This window comes from Topomyia yanbarensis, chromosome 3 (genome assembly GCF_030247195.1).
Source record: "Topomyia yanbarensis strain Yona2022 chromosome 3, ASM3024719v1, whole genome shotgun sequence".
Taxonomy (NCBI): Eukaryota; Metazoa; Arthropoda; class Insecta; order Diptera; family Culicidae; genus Topomyia; species Topomyia yanbarensis.
In genome coordinates, this window is record NC_080672.1 from 105,526,635 (window position 1) to 105,547,178 (window position 20,544).

General features: G+C 38.2%; 3 protein-coding genes across 8 annotated transcripts in view; 1 reads left to right on the plus strand and 2 right to left on the minus strand.

The window, feature by feature from the left end:
- LOC131688479 (probable citrate synthase 2, mitochondrial) overlaps positions 1-519 on the minus strand; it is a 36,455-nt gene extending 35,936 nt beyond the window's left edge. The window contains exons 1-2 of the mRNA XM_058972758.1: positions 392-519; positions 11-113 (exon numbers count right to left, since the gene is read on the minus strand). Coding sequence (XP_058828741.1) covers positions 11-58 — 48 coding nt within the window. The 5' untranslated portion in view covers positions 59-113; positions 392-519. The remainder of the gene's footprint in view (positions 1-10; positions 114-391) is intronic.
- Positions 520-2,940: 2,421 nt separating this feature from the next.
- Positions 2,941-4,239, minus strand: LOC131691915 (CD2 antigen cytoplasmic tail-binding protein 2 homolog). 2 transcript variants are annotated; one of them, XM_058978660.1, is made up of 2 exons: positions 4,005-4,239; positions 2,941-3,888 (listed from the first exon to the last, which is right to left on the minus strand). In XM_058978660.1, the coding sequence occupies exons 1-2, from the start codon at positions 4,145-4,147 to the stop codon at positions 2,988-2,990; spliced, it is 1,044 nt and encodes a 347-aa protein (XP_058834643.1). In that variant the 5' UTR covers positions 4,148-4,239; the 3' UTR covers positions 2,941-2,987. The 2 variants fall into 2 exon arrangements, with proteins under 2 accessions (XP_058834643.1, XP_058834644.1); XM_058978661.1 differs by having other exon boundaries at positions 3,953-4,071.
- An 8,172-nt stretch (positions 4,240-12,411) lies between these two features.
- LOC131690302 (protein DDI1 homolog 2) lies at positions 12,412-16,093 on the plus strand. Of its 5 annotated transcripts, none has more exons than XM_058975965.1 (6): positions 12,412-12,529; positions 12,584-13,084; positions 13,324-14,042; positions 14,103-14,304; positions 15,319-15,384; positions 15,473-16,093. In XM_058975965.1, exons 2-6 carry the CDS (start codon positions 12,811-12,813, stop codon positions 15,766-15,768), a joined length of 1,557 nt encoding a protein of 518 aa, XP_058831948.1. In that variant the 5' UTR covers positions 12,412-12,529; positions 12,584-12,810; the 3' UTR covers positions 15,769-16,093. The 5 variants fall into 5 exon arrangements, with proteins under 5 accessions (XP_058831948.1, XP_058831951.1, XP_058831949.1 ...); XM_058975968.1 differs by having other exon boundaries at positions 15,322-15,384; XM_058975966.1 differs by having other exon boundaries at positions 12,412-12,526.
- Positions 16,094-20,544: the final 4,451 nt, after the last annotated feature.

The following is a 20,544-nucleotide window of genomic DNA, read 5'->3' on the forward strand; positions in this document are numbered from 1 at the left end:
TTCCACTTACTTTGTTGGCACTGGCCAATTTTGACGTGTAGATACGGCTGAGAGCCATGATCGCCGAAGATTCCTGGTTAGGTTTCTTTCACTCACAAAACAACCTTTCAAACCTAGAAGAGAAGAAAAATGGGGGGAAATTGAAGAAATTTCTGCCCCTGTGCCCTAAAATATGCAAGATTCAGCTAAACACATGCATTCACTGGTAACTTTTGCAAAGAATCTTATGTCATTCATTCGCTTGATTTAATTTGGGATCATTTTATTGAAAGCCTAAAATCTAATCTGCTAGATAGAAAACTCCAACGCGAGAGAGTGGTTTTCCTCCTAATACACACAGAAACACTGAATTTCCACATAAAATTCGCACTTTTTTCTAGCTGCTACTAACCAATTTTCCACACCACGATGAGAAAGGAGATGCTTTCTCGTGCTTTTCAACCACTTCTTTGCTGCTCGCTGCTTCCAAACCAACTGAGCTGAAGCCAAGAGAACTATGCTCACCGAACGTCCCGCGCTGACGGCCAGCAATAAATGCCGTCACAAAGTTTACAAACATTTATTGGCAGCTATTGATTGTTTAATGAGTAATAGAAGTTGTGCTTTGTAATATTACCATATTGTTGAATTTATTTTTCGTGTTACGTAGTTCAAAACGTGTAATTGCCTAGTGCATTAGTATGTGTGGCCATATCACTGCCGATATTCACTAATGCATCGAACATATCGCGAAATCATAACCGGCATTTCGTGCTTTCTTACATGCTCTATACACAGCAGTGTAAAGGTTCGTATTACAAAAGAAAGCTTTTTTCAAACACTTACGTCATGTTTTTATGCCGTCAACATCACAGACATTACAAGAGAAGATGAAAAGCAATTTAACAGCAAGAGCAAAACAATAATAACGGTCACATAACATGAATCCAATATCTAAAGATTAGTTTACAGTTCGGGAAATGGGTCACGGGATTTTATCAGGGAAAATTTTCCGCCGAGATCTCTCCAAAAGTTCTGCTGCTTCTAAAAAACACCAACAGTATCAAAATAGCACTGAATTTTAAATCTAATAAAAATACAATTTTCCCCGTCGGAAACAATTTGTGTTGAATTATTCCCGGTTGGATTTATATGTGGAGTTTTAAAATCCATTGATGTTTCTCGCGGTAGGGTTTACACTTCATGAAAACTGTCATTTTTGGGTAGCTGGACCCATTCCCCGTTGCGGGCTTTGAAATCTCGAGCTCCATTTAAAATACACAGGACCCCAAATCCCGCGACAAGTTTGCCGAACTGTAAACTAGCCTTAATGCCGGTATTGCTTGATCCCGAAACTGAGTCAGGTTTCAAGGGTTGTCAGGGATGCCAGATTTACAGACATATCTGTATTTTACAGACTTTTGATGGTCTCCTACAGACGTAATCAGACATCTACAGACTTTTAAAAAAGTAATAGCATTTAACAAAATTATACTAGAATAATTTGATTCGAATGCGAGTGATTCCTTCATAATAGTTTACTAATTTCAAGCCACTTTTGAAGTAATAACTTAGTGTAAATAGGATTTACACAACCCTCTACAGACTTTTACAGACATTTTAATTATTCTTCTACAGACATTTCACAAAACATGTGGCATCGCATCGATCAACGTTGGCTCGATGGTTAAAATTTTGCCCATGATGCAGAATAAAAAGGTGGAAACATTTTCTGTACCTAATTGAGGTTGTCAATATTTTTCAATACAAAATTAAGGGATAAAGATGGAAACGATAACGTGTTGTTTACAGATTTGTTTGGGTTATTTCATGATGCGGATGTTTACTTTTCGATGCTATGACTGTCATACTTAATGTAATAGTAAAAAACAATTTAAAAATATCGACAAATGTTCACACCTTTACCAACTTGTGGTCAGCGTAGCTGTCAATTCTAAATAACTATCCATATGTCAACTTTTGAAATGGTTCGCTCTCTCGGTTAAATTTTTCCATTCAAGAGAAAATAACTGTCGAACTGTCAAATTTTAAATAAATGTTAAAAAAAATCGCCAAATGGTTCACAGCCTAAATAAAATAAAATTATGAGTCATATCAGAATAGGGTTGCCACCTCTCCGGGTTTGACACGGAGACTCCGCTTTTCGGGAGCGATCTCCGGACCTCCGTGTTTTACATCAATTTCTCCGGGTTTGGTGGGAAGAAGAATAATTTAATTTTTTACAAAATATTTAAAAAGTCTAAGTTAACTATTACTCTGGTTCAGATATATTTTGCACGACTAACCTCGTTTGAAGGTGGCGAAGATGAGTTCACCAAATATTGCTGATTTCTTTCACAAAGCAATGAATATGAAAAACATCAAATTTACTACAAATTAAGTAAAGTAATATTTCGCTATGTGCTACCATTGAAATGTACCATCCCACTTAGCCGGTGCTTTTATATTCTTGGCACTTAGTCGGGGAAGTGAAATATTACACCAGATTAAACCGAAAAAACCATTCTCAAATGTGAAAAATTAATTGCTTTACTGTAACGTAGTAATAAAAAGCGATTAAAGTGCTCTAAAATACCGAGCAATCGCTTTGATTCCAATTTCCGTCTAGTTCCACTCAAAATCGACCCCTCCCCACCAAGTCAGTGAAATTCTCCGGGTCACAGACTCTCCAGAGGTGGCAACCCTAAATCAGAATCAATTTTATTCTGATATCACTCACCATACTCATGTATGATTCATCTTATGAGTGCCAAAGTGCCATCTTGTACATATACAAAATACACAAAATGAGTGTGTAGTAATTAATTTGATATTAACGGTGGGCTGAGCTTTTGCCCACGGGTATTACAATATAGTTCATACCGGTTGCTCGTTATCCTAGAAAATCTCACAATTTACTTAGAAGCGCTGTACCATAGCACGATAATCATTCCACAGGCCTGATATTTAGATACAATCGTGCTATATTTTTAAAACTTTTATCATAGTTACAAGTACAATTCAAAATCAATTCTCGCAGCAGAATAGAATCGGGAATCTTCTGCGTCCACTTTCCTAACAAATGCTCCATCTCTGAATCGTCCTTCCTCGGCATATCGTTGCATTTGTTCTGTTGTAAAAGGACCATGAATCTTATCCGCATTCTGCTGCTCTTTATACTCCCACATCTGCACCTGCTTGGTATCCTTTTCTGGGCTTTCAGAAGCAGAAGGTTTTTCATCAATATTGATTGCGCCTTCTGCAGAACTATCTTCTTTCAATTTATTCTTTTCTTTGTTATCGAAATCATCCGCATACATATCCAATTCATCATCCTGAAGTGCTTTGGGGTACTTCACCTTTTTCTGAATCATTTCGTATGTCTCGTCATAAATATCCATGTTACCTTCTCGTGTCAGAATTTCGTTGGCTAATTCTGTTAATTTTGTTATTTTTTCACTGGATTCGTCCAAAAAACCAGATTTTTTCAACTTCCAACGTTGGGCTGTGGTCATTTTCACCGTCTTTTTACCGATCCTCTGGAGAGCTTTCTTGATGGTTTCCTTGGGTTCCATCATATCCAGAATGCTTTTATACGTGGAATATGAATCAAAAGTTTTCACCATCTCATTTTCTTCGTCTTCTGAGTCGGACTCTCCCAATCCTTTCACCGCGCCTAGCTTTTTATCCTTATAATTAGGATCGTTCTTTATTTTGACCCAATCTATGTTATCCAGCCAATTGTCTCGAATCTCAGCTCCTTTCTTCCATAAATAATGCCCATCTGCATCGAAATGACCTTCTTCCATTTCTTCCTTCATGTTGAAGGGGGTAAATTTGGTTTCTCCATCGACACGCGCGATTCCATCCTCCTCGCCTTCGATGTCGTTCTCGGTAAGAACATTATACCTGTAAAATAGTAACACTGTTGTAATTACTGAATGCCTCTTATCATTTTTAGAAATTTTCTTACTCTTTTACATAAGAATAGGAAAATTCTATTTGTTTGGAGACGTCGTACTCACTGAGCTTCATCGTCACCGCTGTCTTCTTCGTCGGAATCCAGAGTATGCTTGCTGGTAGAGGGTCGATTGCTCTGTTTATCCTGCACAAGATCATCCAAATAGTTGTCCTCTTCGGCAACCACGGAAGCTGTACGTTTGTACATCAGAAAAATGAAACAGTTTCCTTACTGTTAGCGAAAAGAAAATTTTAGCAAAAATCGCGTTGTAAACAAGATGACCGATTATTTATTTTAGTCATTATATCTGTCATTCGACTGAGGGGTCCATGTATGTCGGCTAGAACTTTCCCGGGATTTTATTTCGTTTCACACAGAAAAAAATCAGTAAAAATAAACAAATTTAGGTTTTAAGTAACAATTTTCCCTTTTGATAAACAAGATTCAGGTTTGATTCAATCAATACTTTTGGTTAAAATTACCAGCAAATTCATTTGTTGACTTTTCAATAGTTTCAACAAATATTTCGTTTGAAACAACAAAATCATGATAAATTTAATCGAACTAACAAGTTTGAAGCAACAAAAAAATCTTTTGCATTAATCAAAGGAGAGAACAATTTAGTTAAAATCAAACTGAGATTCTGTTGGTTTTTAGCAAAGGGATCAGTTAGATCTAACAACTTTTATTTTGTTTCAACAATGTTTCTATTTAAAATGCAAGCAGAAGTATTAGTTTAACTAAACCAAATACATGGTTTCGAGAAACGCCAATTTCAGTTTAAAACGATTGTACGTCGATTCCCGGTTTACTATTTCCCGGAAAACCATTTTCCAGAATGTCATTTCCCAGAAAACCATTTCCCGGAATGTACCATTTCCCGGAATACTATTTCCCGGAATGTACCATTTCCCGGAATACCATTACCCGGAATGTACTTTTTCTCGGTAATAGGGATCTTTAATTTGGAAAAATTGTGCCAGTTTTTCATATTTATGGAGAGCAGGTGTCCTTACGAGTGCACTCATATCATTCTGAAACCTTAATTATTCTTTTCTGATTTTTAAATTAAAAAAAAAAAAACCAAATTAAATTCAACCAACAAACTGACAGTTGTCCGACTAAATGACATATCTGCAAATATCTCGTTCGCTTCATTGTTAACCGGGACAGCACCCCACACAGCATGATCTGGTACTTTGTCAATCCGCTAACAGCCTGCCATCCCAAGTTTCATCTGCAAACTATGGTAGATCTGATAAGGCAACCTATAGAGTCGTGCAAGTCGCATGGGTTTGGATGTGTTATTGTCCTAAAAGGAAACAAACTAAAAAAATTTTTTTTTTTCAGTAGTTTCGGGCCAAAAAATTGGAAAAGGACTGAGATATTAACTCACGGTACTAATCTGCATCAGAATATGCCTTAACCCGCACACCCCTAAAGGTCCCTATTATTTATACTATTGAAATCTAAAGTTAACATGTAATTTGAACTTTAAGAACAAATCCAGAGCTATGTTGACTTACATATGGGTCATTCCACGCGAAGTGATCAAAAAAATATGCAAACTTGAAATCGACCTTCACGGATTTGAACCAAATTTGAAGGAATTGTTCATATAGGGCCAATATATAAAAACCCAAATTTTTGTGTCAATTGAACCACCCCTCGGGTCATGGGAGCACCCCCCGTTTTGGCAAATTGCCAAAACGCTTGATTTTCTTTTGATCATATCTCCGGTTCTATTTACTCTAGAATCAAACCGTAAATTGGCTTTTGAAGAAAATTGTTCAAGGAGTCTAGAAATAATATTATTTTTTTGCCGGCAGTGCTGCCAACTATGCGATTTTTCAGTTAAATATTAAAAGTTAGTTTTTCTCTCAATACATATATTTTAATTTTGAAAATTTTAATGCCATCGCGTTCCTCAGACATTTTTACATAAAAAACACTTATCATCCCAATATAATATGAGCGCATCCTGAGATATACCGTTTTTCCTCTATTCTTTATTTCACATTATTCCGCGACAAATAAAATTTACAATCAAGATATGATAAGCTTTATAGATATTGATTGACTGTGCTGGAATAAAACATGAAGACATTATTCTGCATTCCAAGTTTTTGTTTGGTTCGCTTGACACCTTATCTTTGCTCTCTAATCATATTAATAAAAAACAAGCGCTCATAAACCAATAAAGTACCAGAAAACAGATTATGCTTAAAAAAGGCAATGTCTCAAAGAAGATTGTTATGAATTATTAATTTCCAAAAAAGTACTCAAATTTTAAAGAAGACATTCAAAAATATTTTTCATGATTTGCTCATCTCCAAAAGAAGGCGAATAAGCTCATAGAATAACAATTATAATTCAAAAAGTTATAACCCCATAGAAAATCCTCCCGATTTTCCCACCGACTAAATCGGCTTGTGTCGGCACAATCGGCCGACTATGCCACCAATTAATCGGTCGATTGTTGCACCAACTCTTATGGAGGTTTAACATCGACGTCAGCCGACGCGACAACCGATTAAATATGACAGACGAAATCTGTAGAAATCGGTCTATTTCAACCAATTAAATCGATCGATTAGTTGATAGTTTAAAACTGGAACCAGATTCACACAGATTAAATCTGGCGATTATTATGGTGACGAAAATTGTCCACCGACGAAACCCGTCTTGGTCGTTTAATTAATCTGTCGACCTCGAGGCACCCATTTTCGTCGGTCGACTGTGAAATTTATGAACTGTCAAATTTTCTATGGGAAAGGTATGTTAGGACCACTAGTACTTAAATCCAATAAAACCGCAAGAATATTTTGAAAGAGTTCTTAAAAGAATGTGAAACTACATAGAAATAGAAAGTACATATAAATCAAAAACATGCCAAAAATAACGACAAGGAAGCATGCATGTATAAGAAAGAAAAACCGCAGATTTTCTGGATGATAGAATATATCTGAAGCATTGTTGAGATGTTATTCTAACTTACATTTAAAATCAATAAAATTCCAAACATATTTCCAAACTACTTTTTATATTCTAAAGTAGAGAGAATTTCGTAGTTTGTTTGACATTTGCTGCGTAGCAAATGTAATCAAAATGAGTGGTGGCAAGGTACGTGGTTTAATTTATTTTCCGGGAAATGGTTTTCCGGGAAATGGAACATTCTGGGAAATGGTTTTTCCGGGAAATGGTACATTCCGAGAAATGGTTTTCTGGGAAATGGTACATTCCGGGAAATGGTTTTCCGGGAAATAGTACATTCTGGGATATGGTTTTCCGGAATATGGTATACCGGGAAATGGTATTCCGCGAAATGACGTACAACCGTTTAAAACTGTCATTCGCCAAGTTTTAAATTCTACTAAACGTGTTGTTGTTTCAAAAAGGCCTGATTCTTCTGCGTGTTGTACTCATTCAACCAGTCCTCACACTATACAGAAACCGGCAATTCAACACTTTTTTGTGAAAAGGGCGATACTTACAAATGTAAACATTGGGCATTTTCTATACATGCAAATGAAGGCTTCGAAAAGCAACAAATTGACCTGAAAATTTGGATTCAACGATATTGCTTTCTTAAACTATAGCAAAAAGGGGAGTGGGCGTAGCGTATTGGTAAATCGATTGCCTTGTACGCAGCGCACCTGGGTTCGGGTCCCGACCCCGCACATAGGGTTAGAAATTTTTCCTAAGAGATTTTTCTAACCCGAAGAGGCGAATGACCTTAAGGTTAAAACCTCTATAATTGAAATAAAAAAAAAAAAAAAAAAAAATATAGCAAAAAACAACGGGCGAAACTGTATTTTTGTCTGTTTATTTGAAGTTTTGCTGTATAGTCGCCTCTTGTTCTGCTTGTTAAAGGTATGTTCTGATCGATGATACTCAGTGGCTTCATTATTGGAGGAAGTCCCTGAAAAAATAAACATTAGTATTATCACAGAGAACAGACATATAAACTAGAACAAACGATCCCGAAAAACCTGTGTAAACATTTAAATAAAAATACGTTGAAAATCACCATCGCATACAGGTTCGCATGCGTGAATCACCATTGTATCCAAGTTCGCACACAAGTCCCGTATAGCGACTGCTGGCCGATCGGAGCGCCAGCCAGTGGCAAGTTGCTACTTACTGTTGTCATTTCAAAGCGACAGTTTTATTTCTTACACAAGTTGAAAACTTTACTTGTATGTCAGTTCTCAGTGGTATTATAAATCAGTTCGTCAATCATTTATAAACTTACTTGATGCTTGCGCCAGCCGTTGAGACCAGTGATACATTTGGACCGATCTGCTAAATATGGAGGCGGCAGCAAAGTTTCCAACTCTGGACGTTCAATAATCTCCAAGGAATGTGAATCGTATCCGTTATCTGTAATCATTAAATAACAAAATATTATTCTACCGAATTTGCATTATTTATGATTTTAGCATAAACAAGTATTGAGGTTATGTTCACAGGACGTTTGAGGAAATTTATCATAGAGGACATCAAAAGAGATAGAAAAAAGTATGTTTACTTTTTTAATATCGCGTAGTTTTGATTTTTCTACTTCAAATACTTACCGAGAAACTGATTAACACTGTCTTCGGACATGCCAAACGAACTTAGCAAACTGTACAGTTCGATTTGAGCATCAGTTAGGTTTTCGACCTTCATCTCTTCAATGACTTCTTCCTGACTCATAGTGAATCTGTTTCCTATCCAACACAAAATATTTGTCAAAAAAGATCCAATCAAGGCTGAAATTTTACACCAACATTAACAGGACCAAATAAAACAAGTTTTTACTTACCCTTTCCGTAGAAAGCTGTTCTGTTCTGCTCCGAGTTGATCGATTTCGCAGGAATTGGATGTGCTAGGTGATCCTTGGCACCACCCGCCAACAATGAATAAGGACAACAGCGGTGTAAGAACGGCCGTGGAGGATCAAAATTATTGCTTTTCGATCCAATTTAGTTGATATTTTTTTCGGATCGCCTAAAAAGTCGCCCGTGTTTATTCTATCGGCTAAGGGAAACCCGCTTGTAAACAATAAAAAAATGAGTTCAGTCAAAAACACGTTAGATTAGTTTTAACGATTCATTGGGTAAAAATAAAACACAATTTTATTGTTCTTTGACAGGGATGGACAGCAAAATGGTTTGAGTTGTTTCAGAGCAAAACAAAAAGTGGTGCATTTAAAACAACACAATTTTTTTTATGAATCAAGATGGCCATATTTTTCTGCGTGCATTAGACGTGAGCTTTTTTGGGCCTTTGAAACAAACATTGGGATGATCAACTGTTAGATTTTCGTTCGAAAACCGGATGCGGGCAATCGTAAAAAGCGGGATTTGTTAGCTTGTGAAGTTTGCTTTGGATAATTTAATATAAATAAGAAGAAAGTTATCAGAAGCGGATATCGTAGAAGCGGAATTTTTCCTTGGAAACCGAGTGCGTCCGATTATTCTGCGTTGCCTGCTAAACACTACCCGAATGGAAATGCACAACAGTATTACAGCATTTTCATTGTTACATTACAACGAAAAACAATGTTATTCTGGAAAATTTACAATGGAAATATAATCACATTTGTTGTTTCTACATCCAATTTCATTGTGAACCCGATTTTTACATGGAAAAAGGGGGGTCGTTAAGGGATGTAACAATGAAAAAATTGATTATTTCCCATACATTCTGAAATCAAAAACATAGATTTACATTGTTTTTCCGTTGTAGATTTTGGAGGCATGAAGGACTGCACCATAAGTACATTGATGTTACAAGCAAAGTTGTTGTTAACAAATAAAACTGTTGTAAATTCAACGTTTCTACTATCAATTTCGATATTACTTTCTGTTCGGGTATTCAGCATCCACAACAAGCGCCCGAACGGAAGCCAACGGATGATTTTTTCATGCAATTTGAAAGTCGTCTGATCGAGGAACAACTTGTCGAGTTTCGAAAACATGATCGGGCGTAACCCTGGCAAGGATCAACAGAGGACACCAGTCTGTTTTATTTCTGGCGAACCAGTGAAATGTGATGATGTTTTGACTTTATTAAATACAGAGTTATTGGAAAATGAAGTGGGCTAGTAGCTAAAATATATCATTTGGGTCGTTGATTTGAATATTTTCCAAAGACTTACAGATTTTGTGTTTATTGCGGTCGAGAATGAGCCCGAATATAGTTCTCAACAAACGATTTTCTTCTGTCATGGGATCCATTAAATAGTGTCGCTGAGAATTCACAAGATACTGTGAATATCTGTGACCTATTTAGCAAGATTGTATACTATTCCCCCGAAAATCATTCCCCAGAAAGCCATTCCCCAGAATTCCACTCCCCAGAATATCATCCCCCAGAATGTACTATTCCACAGAAAGTCATTTCCCAGAATGTACCATTCCCCAGAATTCCATACTCCAGAATGCACCATCTCCCAGAAAGTCATTCTCCAGAAAAGTTTAATTTTTTTTATAAATTTGATCTTTTCAAACGTACTACTCGTTCCCATTTCCATCGAACGACATTCTTCGATTCGGTCACATTTGAAATGATTTGCATTGTGTTCAAACCGGAAGTTAGGATGACATTATTTATTCCGAATTTAAATAAAGAATAGCTAACTTTCCCGAAAAATCATTCCACAGAAGCTAAAATACCGAAGTGTTTTCCACAGAAAGAACTATTCTTCGGAAAACTATATCCAGAATGAACTAATGCTCATAAGTTCATTCCACAGATATAACCATTTCCCAGACATTTTTTTTAAAGTGGGAAATTTTGTTGATGAATATCAAAACATTTTTTCATTATGTTGGTCATATTGCTCCCCTAGAAAAGTGTACTGGTAGCAGCATTAGACAATAGCAATATTTTTACATATATGACAAATCGCAAAATTCAGTACAGGTGTGTTTTTCAGTGCCATTTAACAACAACCATAGAAAGCGGTAGCCCCCTTCCTAGGATCTAAAGGAATGTAACAGTGTTATGTAAGTGAGGTTGTGTGGCGAAACGAAAACTATGTACATTGCCTAAGTCAAGGAACTGATGTATGATGCACGATGTTAAGCTGGTACGGATAAGCCGTCGAAAGCGGCGGCTCCTCGCAAAGATATCGTTGCGCCAATTCGGTCAAAACACTAGCTACACCTTTTATACACGGTTCCAACCACTCATTTACAAATTAGTCAACCCTCAGGCCCAGGAGCAATTGCTATATCCCCCGTATACTTGCGCATATGTCAGTGGCGCCATAATCGCAAATGCGATAACAGTCTCAACTAATAATATATTCAATTCAAAATGATCGCTAACATTGACGAATAATTGTTGTCGAGTATTATGTCTGTAACTCTGTGCTATAAGTACCATCTGGCGTAAGGTATGAAAATACTTTCGAATGTATTTAGTGCAACCTATTTGAGTAAACCGAGAAATCGGGTGAATTGTACATTTGCGTACGAAACATTCCCAATACAAAAGAAAGATAAATGCTCTAAAAGCACACGAAACCATTTGTCAAAATATGCATTCATTTCGATTTTAATATGGATTCAACCAAAGCTCCAAAGAAGGAATCAACATCTATGTTTGAATAAACCGGGCAGACAAAAAGATCACAAGTTTGCGTGCAAGAGTTTCTTGGCGTACAAATTCAAAGAACTGCTCATGTTTGAAAGAAGGAACCAAGTCCTATGTTCGAGTAAACCGGCTATACGAGAGGATAACAGGTTTGCTTGCGAGAGGCCGCCGCTTTCGACGGTACATCCTCAGCAGCTGAACACCGCACAAGTTTCTTTAATTAGGTATGCGTAAACCTTTGGCTTAACCACAAATAATAAATAAAATCCATAACTTTTCTGGGGAATTAGGCATTCTGGGGAATGACTTTCTGGGGAATGGGGCATTCTGGATAATGGTTTTCTAGGGATTGGCACATTCTGGGAAATGTCTTTCAGGGGAATGGTACATTCTGGGAAAGGAATTCTGGGGAATGGCTTTCTGGGAAATGGATTTCGGGGGAATGGTATACAACCATTTAGCAAATATTCTGTGGAGCAGGATAATAAAATTCCTGGTGGATTAGAGCCAGAAAACAGCCCATCTGATAAAGTGATTCAGGAGGTGCTCTCATTACCGAAAACAACTAACGCGCCATTTAAAAGAGAAACTATCCGTGCACCATCCGTGGCAACTAGCCAGACATTCGAAGCGTTTATGGAAATAAAAGAAACGAAACAGCTAGAGGTTGAAAATGGAATGGTGAAGAAACGAGCTGATAGACAGAAAAAAAGAGAATGAATAGAATTCTATATAAAACTTATAATATATTCTTGGATATGAAAATCCCGGGAACAAATACGCAATAATAAAAGCAATATTGAGGTTTCGCTGTAGTGCGCCTCTTGTATTTTGGCAACTTTTGACATTTTCAAATGTTTGATTGTGTTCGTTTCGAAATTTGGTGTTGAGTAAGCTAACGGTGACAACGCGTTTGTGTTTTATATCTGTAAAAATTCTCTGTTTTTGCAGTAAAATTGCTGATAATCTTCACATCTTACTAAGGAGATCAACGAAACAGTGGTGACAAATTTATATACGGCGTATTTTACTTTGGATAATTACCGCTACTTGCAGATAAACGGTTTCTTATTTTGATCTGAAGAAAATCTCGTGAAGCAGTCGTAGTGGATGACGGAGAAAGGAGCGTGACAGGCAAATGTCCTTATTTTATGCGAAGGCTTAAATTAAAATAGTTCAAGTGTTCATCAGAGAACAGTGAAAAATAAAATATCACAAAAACATTCTAGAATATTGTAAACACTTGGTATTTTTATTTGAGGACAATCGGTTACTAGTTGAAAATGCGAGTCACGGTCACGACAATGGCAGACTATACATTTCCTCTGGAAGTGTCTGATGATATGGAACTGGAGAACTTTAAGGCACTTTGCGAAATGGAGAGCGGCTTCCCTGCGACTGAAATAGTAATCTCCCTCAATGGACAACCTTTGTTGGACGATAAAAAGACCGTCACAGAGTTGGGAATTCGGGATGGAGACGTCATCATGTTGCAGCATATAATGCAGGCTGCTCAGCAAGTTTCACAGGCAGCTCGCACCAGGCCTCAACCGGCAGGTAAGATGATCATTTGGAAAGAGTAGGCGATAGGTCAATGCACTCTCAGGAAGAGTGAATATGCGTGGGATTGTTTACTTCAGTAGAATGTGAATTCCGTAGAAAGACTGTTATTGCAGTTGATAAATGAGGTTGAGTCTGTACATTTCTAAAAATATTTTATTTCGCCACCAGCTGCACTTAAAAAGCAAATTTTGTTCTGCTGTACGGATGAACAAGTATTCATTTTTTTTTCATAGAACCATCTCGCTTGGCTAGCTTGGATTTCAGCTCGATTCAAGTTCCGCCGGTAGTAGCTTCAAGTAGCGGAAACTCTGCCCTTATAAACAACAATCGGCCATCGCCTACGGTTGCTCCAGAGGATGATCCGGCAGTGGTACGCGAAATGTTTCTTTCTAATCCAGATCAACTGGCACTGCTTAAGCAGAACAATCCACGCCTGGCGGAAGCATTACTTTCAGGAAACTTAGAAACTTTTGCCACAGTGTTGCGAAAGCAGATTTCCGAACGAATGGAAAAGCAACAACAGCGGTTAAGAATTCTCCAGGCAAGCCCGTTCGATGCGGAAGCTCAGCGTTTGATCGCAGAGGAAATAAAGCAAAAAAATATCGAAGCCAATATGGAAGCTGCGATGGAATACAATCCGGAAACGTTTGGAACCGTTGTGATGCTGTACATCAACTGTCGCGTTAACGGACATCCGGTAAAGGCGTTCATCGACTCCGGAGCTCAGGCCACAATTATGAGCGCTGCTGCGGCTGAACGGTGTAACATAATGCGACTTGTTGATAGTAGATGGGCTGGTATTGCAAAGGGTGTTGGTGTGCAGAAAATCATCGGCAGAATTCACATGGTGCAGATTCAAATCGAGAATGATTTCCTCACCTCAAGTTTTTCAGTGCTGGAAGAGCAACCGATGGATATGTTGCTTGGACTGGATATGCTGAAAAGACACCAGGTAGGATCAGTATCTGATGTGGTTCGGTTATTGCATTATAATATGTATTTTATGTTCTAGTGTAATATTGATCTCAAGAATGGCGTGCTGCGAATTGGTACAACTGGAACAGAAACTAAATTCTTAGCAGAAGGCGATTTACCGGAGTGTGCCCGGCTGACAGGTAGTCCCGAAGAGGAACATAGGGCTATGGCCGAATCTGCTCGGATTGCCGAAGAAATGGCCATGAAGCATGCACTTGCTAAAAGTCAGTCCGATCAAGGTCAGTTATTGGGATGTTATCTACTTGTTGATATTTCGCAAATGGTTCAAAAATTTAATCCGTGTTTGTATTGGGTGGCTTAGTGACAAGTAGCGATGTTTTGTTTTGTTTCATTATTGTATTTGGCTTTCTATTTGGCCTGACATCGCTGTCCTCATAATTCCTACTAGTAATAGGAATTCTCGAAGATCTGAGGTGTTGAAGATCCAAATACTTATAACCAACTATCTTCAAAAAACCTAAGTGGCTATAATTTGAATGCAGAAAACATTTCGAATTGCTTCTACGAATGGTAAAGATGTGGATTAATGTGTATTTTTCATAAAATTCCACTCTGCAGCGGAATAAGGAGCGAAACAAGCTTTTTTTTACAAAAATCTCCTTAGTCCTTTTGAAGAATTAATATTGGATTATCCTATGTTATATGGGATTCCATAATGTTAATTTGTATTGGTTTTATTGCAAAATCTCAGCATTTCCATTATCATCACTCACAAGCCCGACATCCTAATAGTTGGACTAATCAATCCCTAGCGTGCCTACTCCTATAAACTTCGTTATCCGCTTATTCTAAAATACCGACTGAAAGTTATACTAACCCAACGAAGTTGTTCTATTCACACCAATGGAATGTAGGATAGAAAGCATGGCTTTTTTCGCGATGATTTCCATAATCGGTTAATTTTACTAAAACGCTACCAACCTTATTCTGCATAACAAAGGATCACATTTTCGAACGAATGCGGTTCGATCGAAGCAGGATCCCATTTGGTTTTGTTGTCGTTATTGAGAATGCAAATCACATTCGTTCGAAAATACGATCTGTCGTAATGTAGAATAAAGCTGTGCATCTAGTTGTTAGATGGTGTATCTTAATTTGAAGCAGGACAATATATCCCCTTTTATGCAATTTAAGTTTTGCTGTTCCTTTTGATATTTTTAACAATAAGAAAAATATTTCTACATGCTGCCTTTTATTACCATTTGGGGTGCAATAAAATACTAACGGAACAGCAGAGGAACCTACAACAAGCGGACAACCTCAGTTAGGAGATTCCCAGCATAAACGACGAAGATCTCGTAAGTGGAATATCACTTCGGATATGTTAATATATAAGCTTTCTCTGTCTTTCTACATAATTGCTGAAACATGACTGTTTATTTGTAGCTTCGTCCAGTAATACCAGCCCAGGCAATATTATCACTACCACCAGTGGCACTATCAGTACCAGTACACCAACAACCTCCGGACTGCAGCAGCAATCGCCGCCAGCGAAACAACCAGAGCCTGAATCGACAGAGGACGTCCCATTGGTGCTGTTGCCGAGCGATCAGTTTACCGAGATGGACGTGGTAGAGCTGGAATCAATGGGTTTCAGCCGACAGATGGTAATGGCTGAGCTTAGGGCTGCTAACGGGGATAAAGCTAAAGCTACTTCAGGTCTTTTCGCCAAGCTAGGATAATTGGAGTAATGGCAGACAATTTTTGACAATGAACCTTTCTTCTGAAACGCTTCGCCGGAATGCATTTCTTTTTTTCTAACCGGAGAGAGTGAACAGTTGATTCTTTTCATATCGTTTTGTGCGATTTTTGGAGATTTCTCCGTTTTCTGTGCTAGAATGGTTGAAGGTACGACATTTAATGAGTTAGTTTGACTTCTCTATAGTTTTGAGCAGAAGAAATTTGTGGAACTGATTATTTACAAGAAAAAAGTAATGTACTAAACGAATTCACTGACATGATAGGGGTTACTTAAGTAAAATAAATGCATTGAATTTGAATAATAAAAAATGTTTTACATAAAAATGCTAATAGGTATGTTCGTTCTTCTGGAACCTTACATGACTAATCCATCTAATTCCTAATCCGCCGGAAGCTTTAAAACTTATATTTTCTATTGCTTGAGATCAGGTAATTGTGTGGATCATTCTGGCAGGTGTGGGACTTGGTTCAAATATCGTGGCAGATGGCTTAGGGTCTTTGTGCTGATGAAAAATGATATTTTCTTCTAGCTCCATTTTCAGTTCAGCGAACCGTCAGTGTAGCAGACCATTTGCGTTTGTTGTTGTCTCTCCCTATAACCAAACAATCACTCCTTTCGAGAGGGAATCAACACATGGAATGTGCTGTTCGTAAAACTAGATGTGAGTGTAATATCGCTCGGAGAAGAATATCTTCACCCCATGTAACCATTTGTGACCACAGTCGTATATGACTGAAAGCAAGGATAAACAAGGTTACTGTTCCAAAGCCCAGTACCCTGCAGTCTTTATGCACATAATCGTACTTCTTGTTTGAGGTGTATGTGTAATGGTTTGATTTATAGAAGGGATTCAAGGACAGCAGTCGGAATTGTGGCAAAAACAACGCCATGAGCGCCATTCTTTGCAGATGGTTTAGCTTTGACTAGGCCGTTATCACCTCTACCCTCTAGGGCATCCGTATGACTGTATTGGACGTACAATTGTGTAAATCCAATAGATGTATTTAGGTTTGAGACCTCAGGTCTTTTGAAAAGTTGGTCTGCATTGCCCGAAGGCCAGGCACACTTTCTGCACTCTGAACTCAACGTGAGCAGACCAGTTCAGTTTGGAATCTAATAAAACTCCAACATATTTGACTTAATTTGCACACAATAGCACAGAATGTAAGAATTGCAAAGAACGAACTCCAGTTATTATTTTATTAAAATAATCATTGAAGTTTTGTTTGGATTAACTGATAATTTAATTTGTCGACACCAGTGTTCGGCAGTTCGTAATGCTTATTGCATTAAGTCAAAAATAATTCCGATACGAAGTCCAGCAATTAATATTTGGTAATCATCAGCGAACCCGTAGGCTGGAAATCCAAGCGTATTGAGTTTCTTCAACAAGGCTTCGGTAACCAGTTTTCATAGCAAATGTGACAACCGCAAATACTCAATTTCCTTATCTCTGCCTGTCTCAGCGACGAGCAAAGAATACGGTTACTAAGCATTGCGTTTATTCAACCCGGGATACATGCAGACACCACATGATCGCACCAAAAAGCAATAAGGTTTTTTCAATGTTGTAAACAACATCGTGAAGCAGAGTGATCAAGGATTTCCTACAGTGATATGTGTTGTATCTGAAAATAATAATAGATTCTGGTAGCACTGCGCGGATGAAGAAGAAAAAAAAAAAAGAATATAGAGAGCAGTTAATGGCGATTTCGCTTGAACCTGAAACTGAGTCAGGTTCTAACCCCAACCGCTGTCAGTTCATACATTTTGACAGCAGTTGGGGTTAGGAACTGACTCAGTTTCGCCTCAAACAAAAACCACATAAGAGAAGTACACGCGTGCGTTTTAATAGCGATTCAATTCGGTCCCGTATGTGCGGTTTATTAGATGTAACATTTGGCGACGAAGGAAAATTTCTGGTCAAAAGTGTTTAAATACAAAAGCGAAGTTAAATTCAATCGAGAACTGAGACCAGTAGATGAAAAAATTTGTCGGTTTATTCCAAAACTGTGCGGAAAGCACTTATATACATAGATAAAAGAATAACACGACGCGAACCGGTTCACAAATACAAAACCATCGAAAACGAGTGAAAATGGATATCCCAGGTTCTTCCAGCCTTCCTAAATTCGACCCCACCGACACATCCACAGTGTGCAATCGTTGGAAAAGGTGGAAACGCTGCTTTGAAATTTTTCTCGGTGTAAATAATGTAACAATACCAGCACGCAAACGATCGTATTTATTACATTATGCCGGTAACGACGTTCAAGACATATTCTTCAACCTTCGTGATGAAGAAGAACTTCAAGTACCAGAAGGATCGGATTTATATAAAGAAACTGTGAAGCTGCTCGATGATTATTTTCTGTATTTGAAATGTCGACCGAGAGAAATACATATTTTTCGTAACCTAGAACAAAGCCCTGAGGAGTCAATAGAAAAATTTGTTTTACGGCTCCGAGAACAGGGTAGCCCTAGGGGCAGATCACGATATGCATTCGTAAAAATCTCGACAAACATATGATTACGGCCTAAAAGCCAACTGTCAAAATCCATTTTGATTGGAAATTCCGGACAAACCGTTACACGCCAATTACAAATGTTGGTAGTAAACGAAAGAGAAAAGTTTTCTCTTTTATAAACTCTTGTGAACTATGTTCGACTAGTAACGGTTTGTCCGGAATTTCCATTCAAAGTGGATTTTGACAGTTGGCTTTTAGGCCGTAATCATATGTTTGTCGAGAAATGAGCGAAATTAAATGTATTTCTTTCCATCAAAATAGAAATTCATAATGTATTTTGCGTTGCGTGTGATGTATTTTGCTTTGTGTGCCAGACGTCAAAACCCTACAAAAAACTTGCCCTAATTTCAGCAAAACATCGAACAAAGTGGATCAACGTCGGACGTTTGTCATACAAATTTTTCTGTGAGGGAGTGTAAAGTTGTTGCAGAAATGGAAATTAAATGCATTTTTTTAATGTAATGCAAATTTGTTTTACATGCTTATAATTATGTGATGTGCCCCTAGGGGTAGCCTGTGTGAATATGGAAATTGGTTGGAGGAAAATATTAAGAAACAAATCTTCGAAAAAAGCTACTCCGACGAACTGCGTGCCAAGATCCTAACGAAACCCGATACGACTTTAATGCAAACTGTTGAACTTAGCCGTTCACTGGAATCAATCGCCAAACATCGACGAAACCTACAGAAGGCTCAAGATATCAACAGAGTTTATGGGTCGAAAGGAGAATGTTTTCGTTGCGGACTTGCTGGCCATTATGCAAATGATGATGATTGTCCGGCACGGGACAAAAGTGTGAAAAGTGCCACCTACTCGGACACTTTAAAAAGTGTTGCAAAACTAAAGGATCGCGGGCTGAGCAAATAATGCATTCCGGTACGCGGCGAAAGCAAAACGTAAGAGAGATATCGAATGATGACTCTGTCAAGGAGGAAATTAATTCCTGTGATGATGATTCATGTAGTGAAGAAGAGCAGGATGTAAATTATGGGTTTGCCATGAATCCGAGGAGGAACGAAACCGTTACCTGCAAAGTAGGAGGAATTAAAATCAAGTGGATGATCGATTCTGGGGCAGGAGTAAATGTCATCAGCCTGGCTGTTTGGGAATACCCGAAAAACGAAAAAGTGCGAGTTCAGTATCAACAACGAAGGTAACGAAAAAATTGTTGGCTTATTGAAACCACCAGTTGAACGTTGTTGGCATGTTCGCAACAGATATTACAACGCAAAAATCTGTCAACGATCAGATATACGTAGTCAAACTGGATCAAATCTACTTGGGCGAAAAGCAGCGACTGATCTAGGAATCGTCATAATCGACACCTCAATTTGTTCGGTGCAATCCAACTCGGAGAGAATCGGTAAGCTTAAGGGTGTGGTAGTATCTGTATCAATCGATCCGTCTGTAAAACCCGTTCAACAGACACAGAGTCGGATTCCGATTCCGCTGCAACCAAAAGTTGAGCGAGAAATAAAGCAACTACTAAACCAAGACATCATCGAGATTGCACCCCGTGATTCACCGTGGCTCGTAGTCCGACCGAAGATCGGCAATAAGGACAAGGTTTGGCTCTGCGTAGACATGCGTGATGCTAAAAAAGCAATCGTGCCGCAGCATCACCCGCTCCCCACATTCGACGACATCGTTCCCCATTTGAACAATAGCAGAGTGTTTTCAAAAATCGACTTGAACAAGGCATTTCATCAAATAGAATTAGCAGAAGATTCACGACCAATTACAACATTTGCAACTCACCACGGATACTATCGGTACAAGAGACTCACTTGAGCTGTGCATCCGAGGTGTTCCAAAGCGTGATGGAACGAGTGCTGTCAGGTATTCCAGGTGTGAAATTGTTCATAGATGACATACTTGTATTCGGACCGGATCGGAAAAGCCACGACCAAGCGCTTGCAGCAGTGATGGAGCGATTGGTCAATTTGGTATGACTATTAACGAGCAGAAGTGTCAATACAGGCAAAGTCAAGTGACATTTATGGGTCACCAGCTAAGTGACAAAGGAATAACTCCGACGGAGGACAAAGTTGATGCCATACGTAGGTGTCGGAAACCAGAATCGGTCGAGGAGCTACGGAGTTTTTTACGACTAATCAATTATCTTGGTAAGTTCATTACAAACTTATAACTTCGCCATTGCGAGAGTTATTACACAAAGACGTAAAATTTAAGTGGATTGAAAAGCATTCCGTAGCATTTGAAAAAA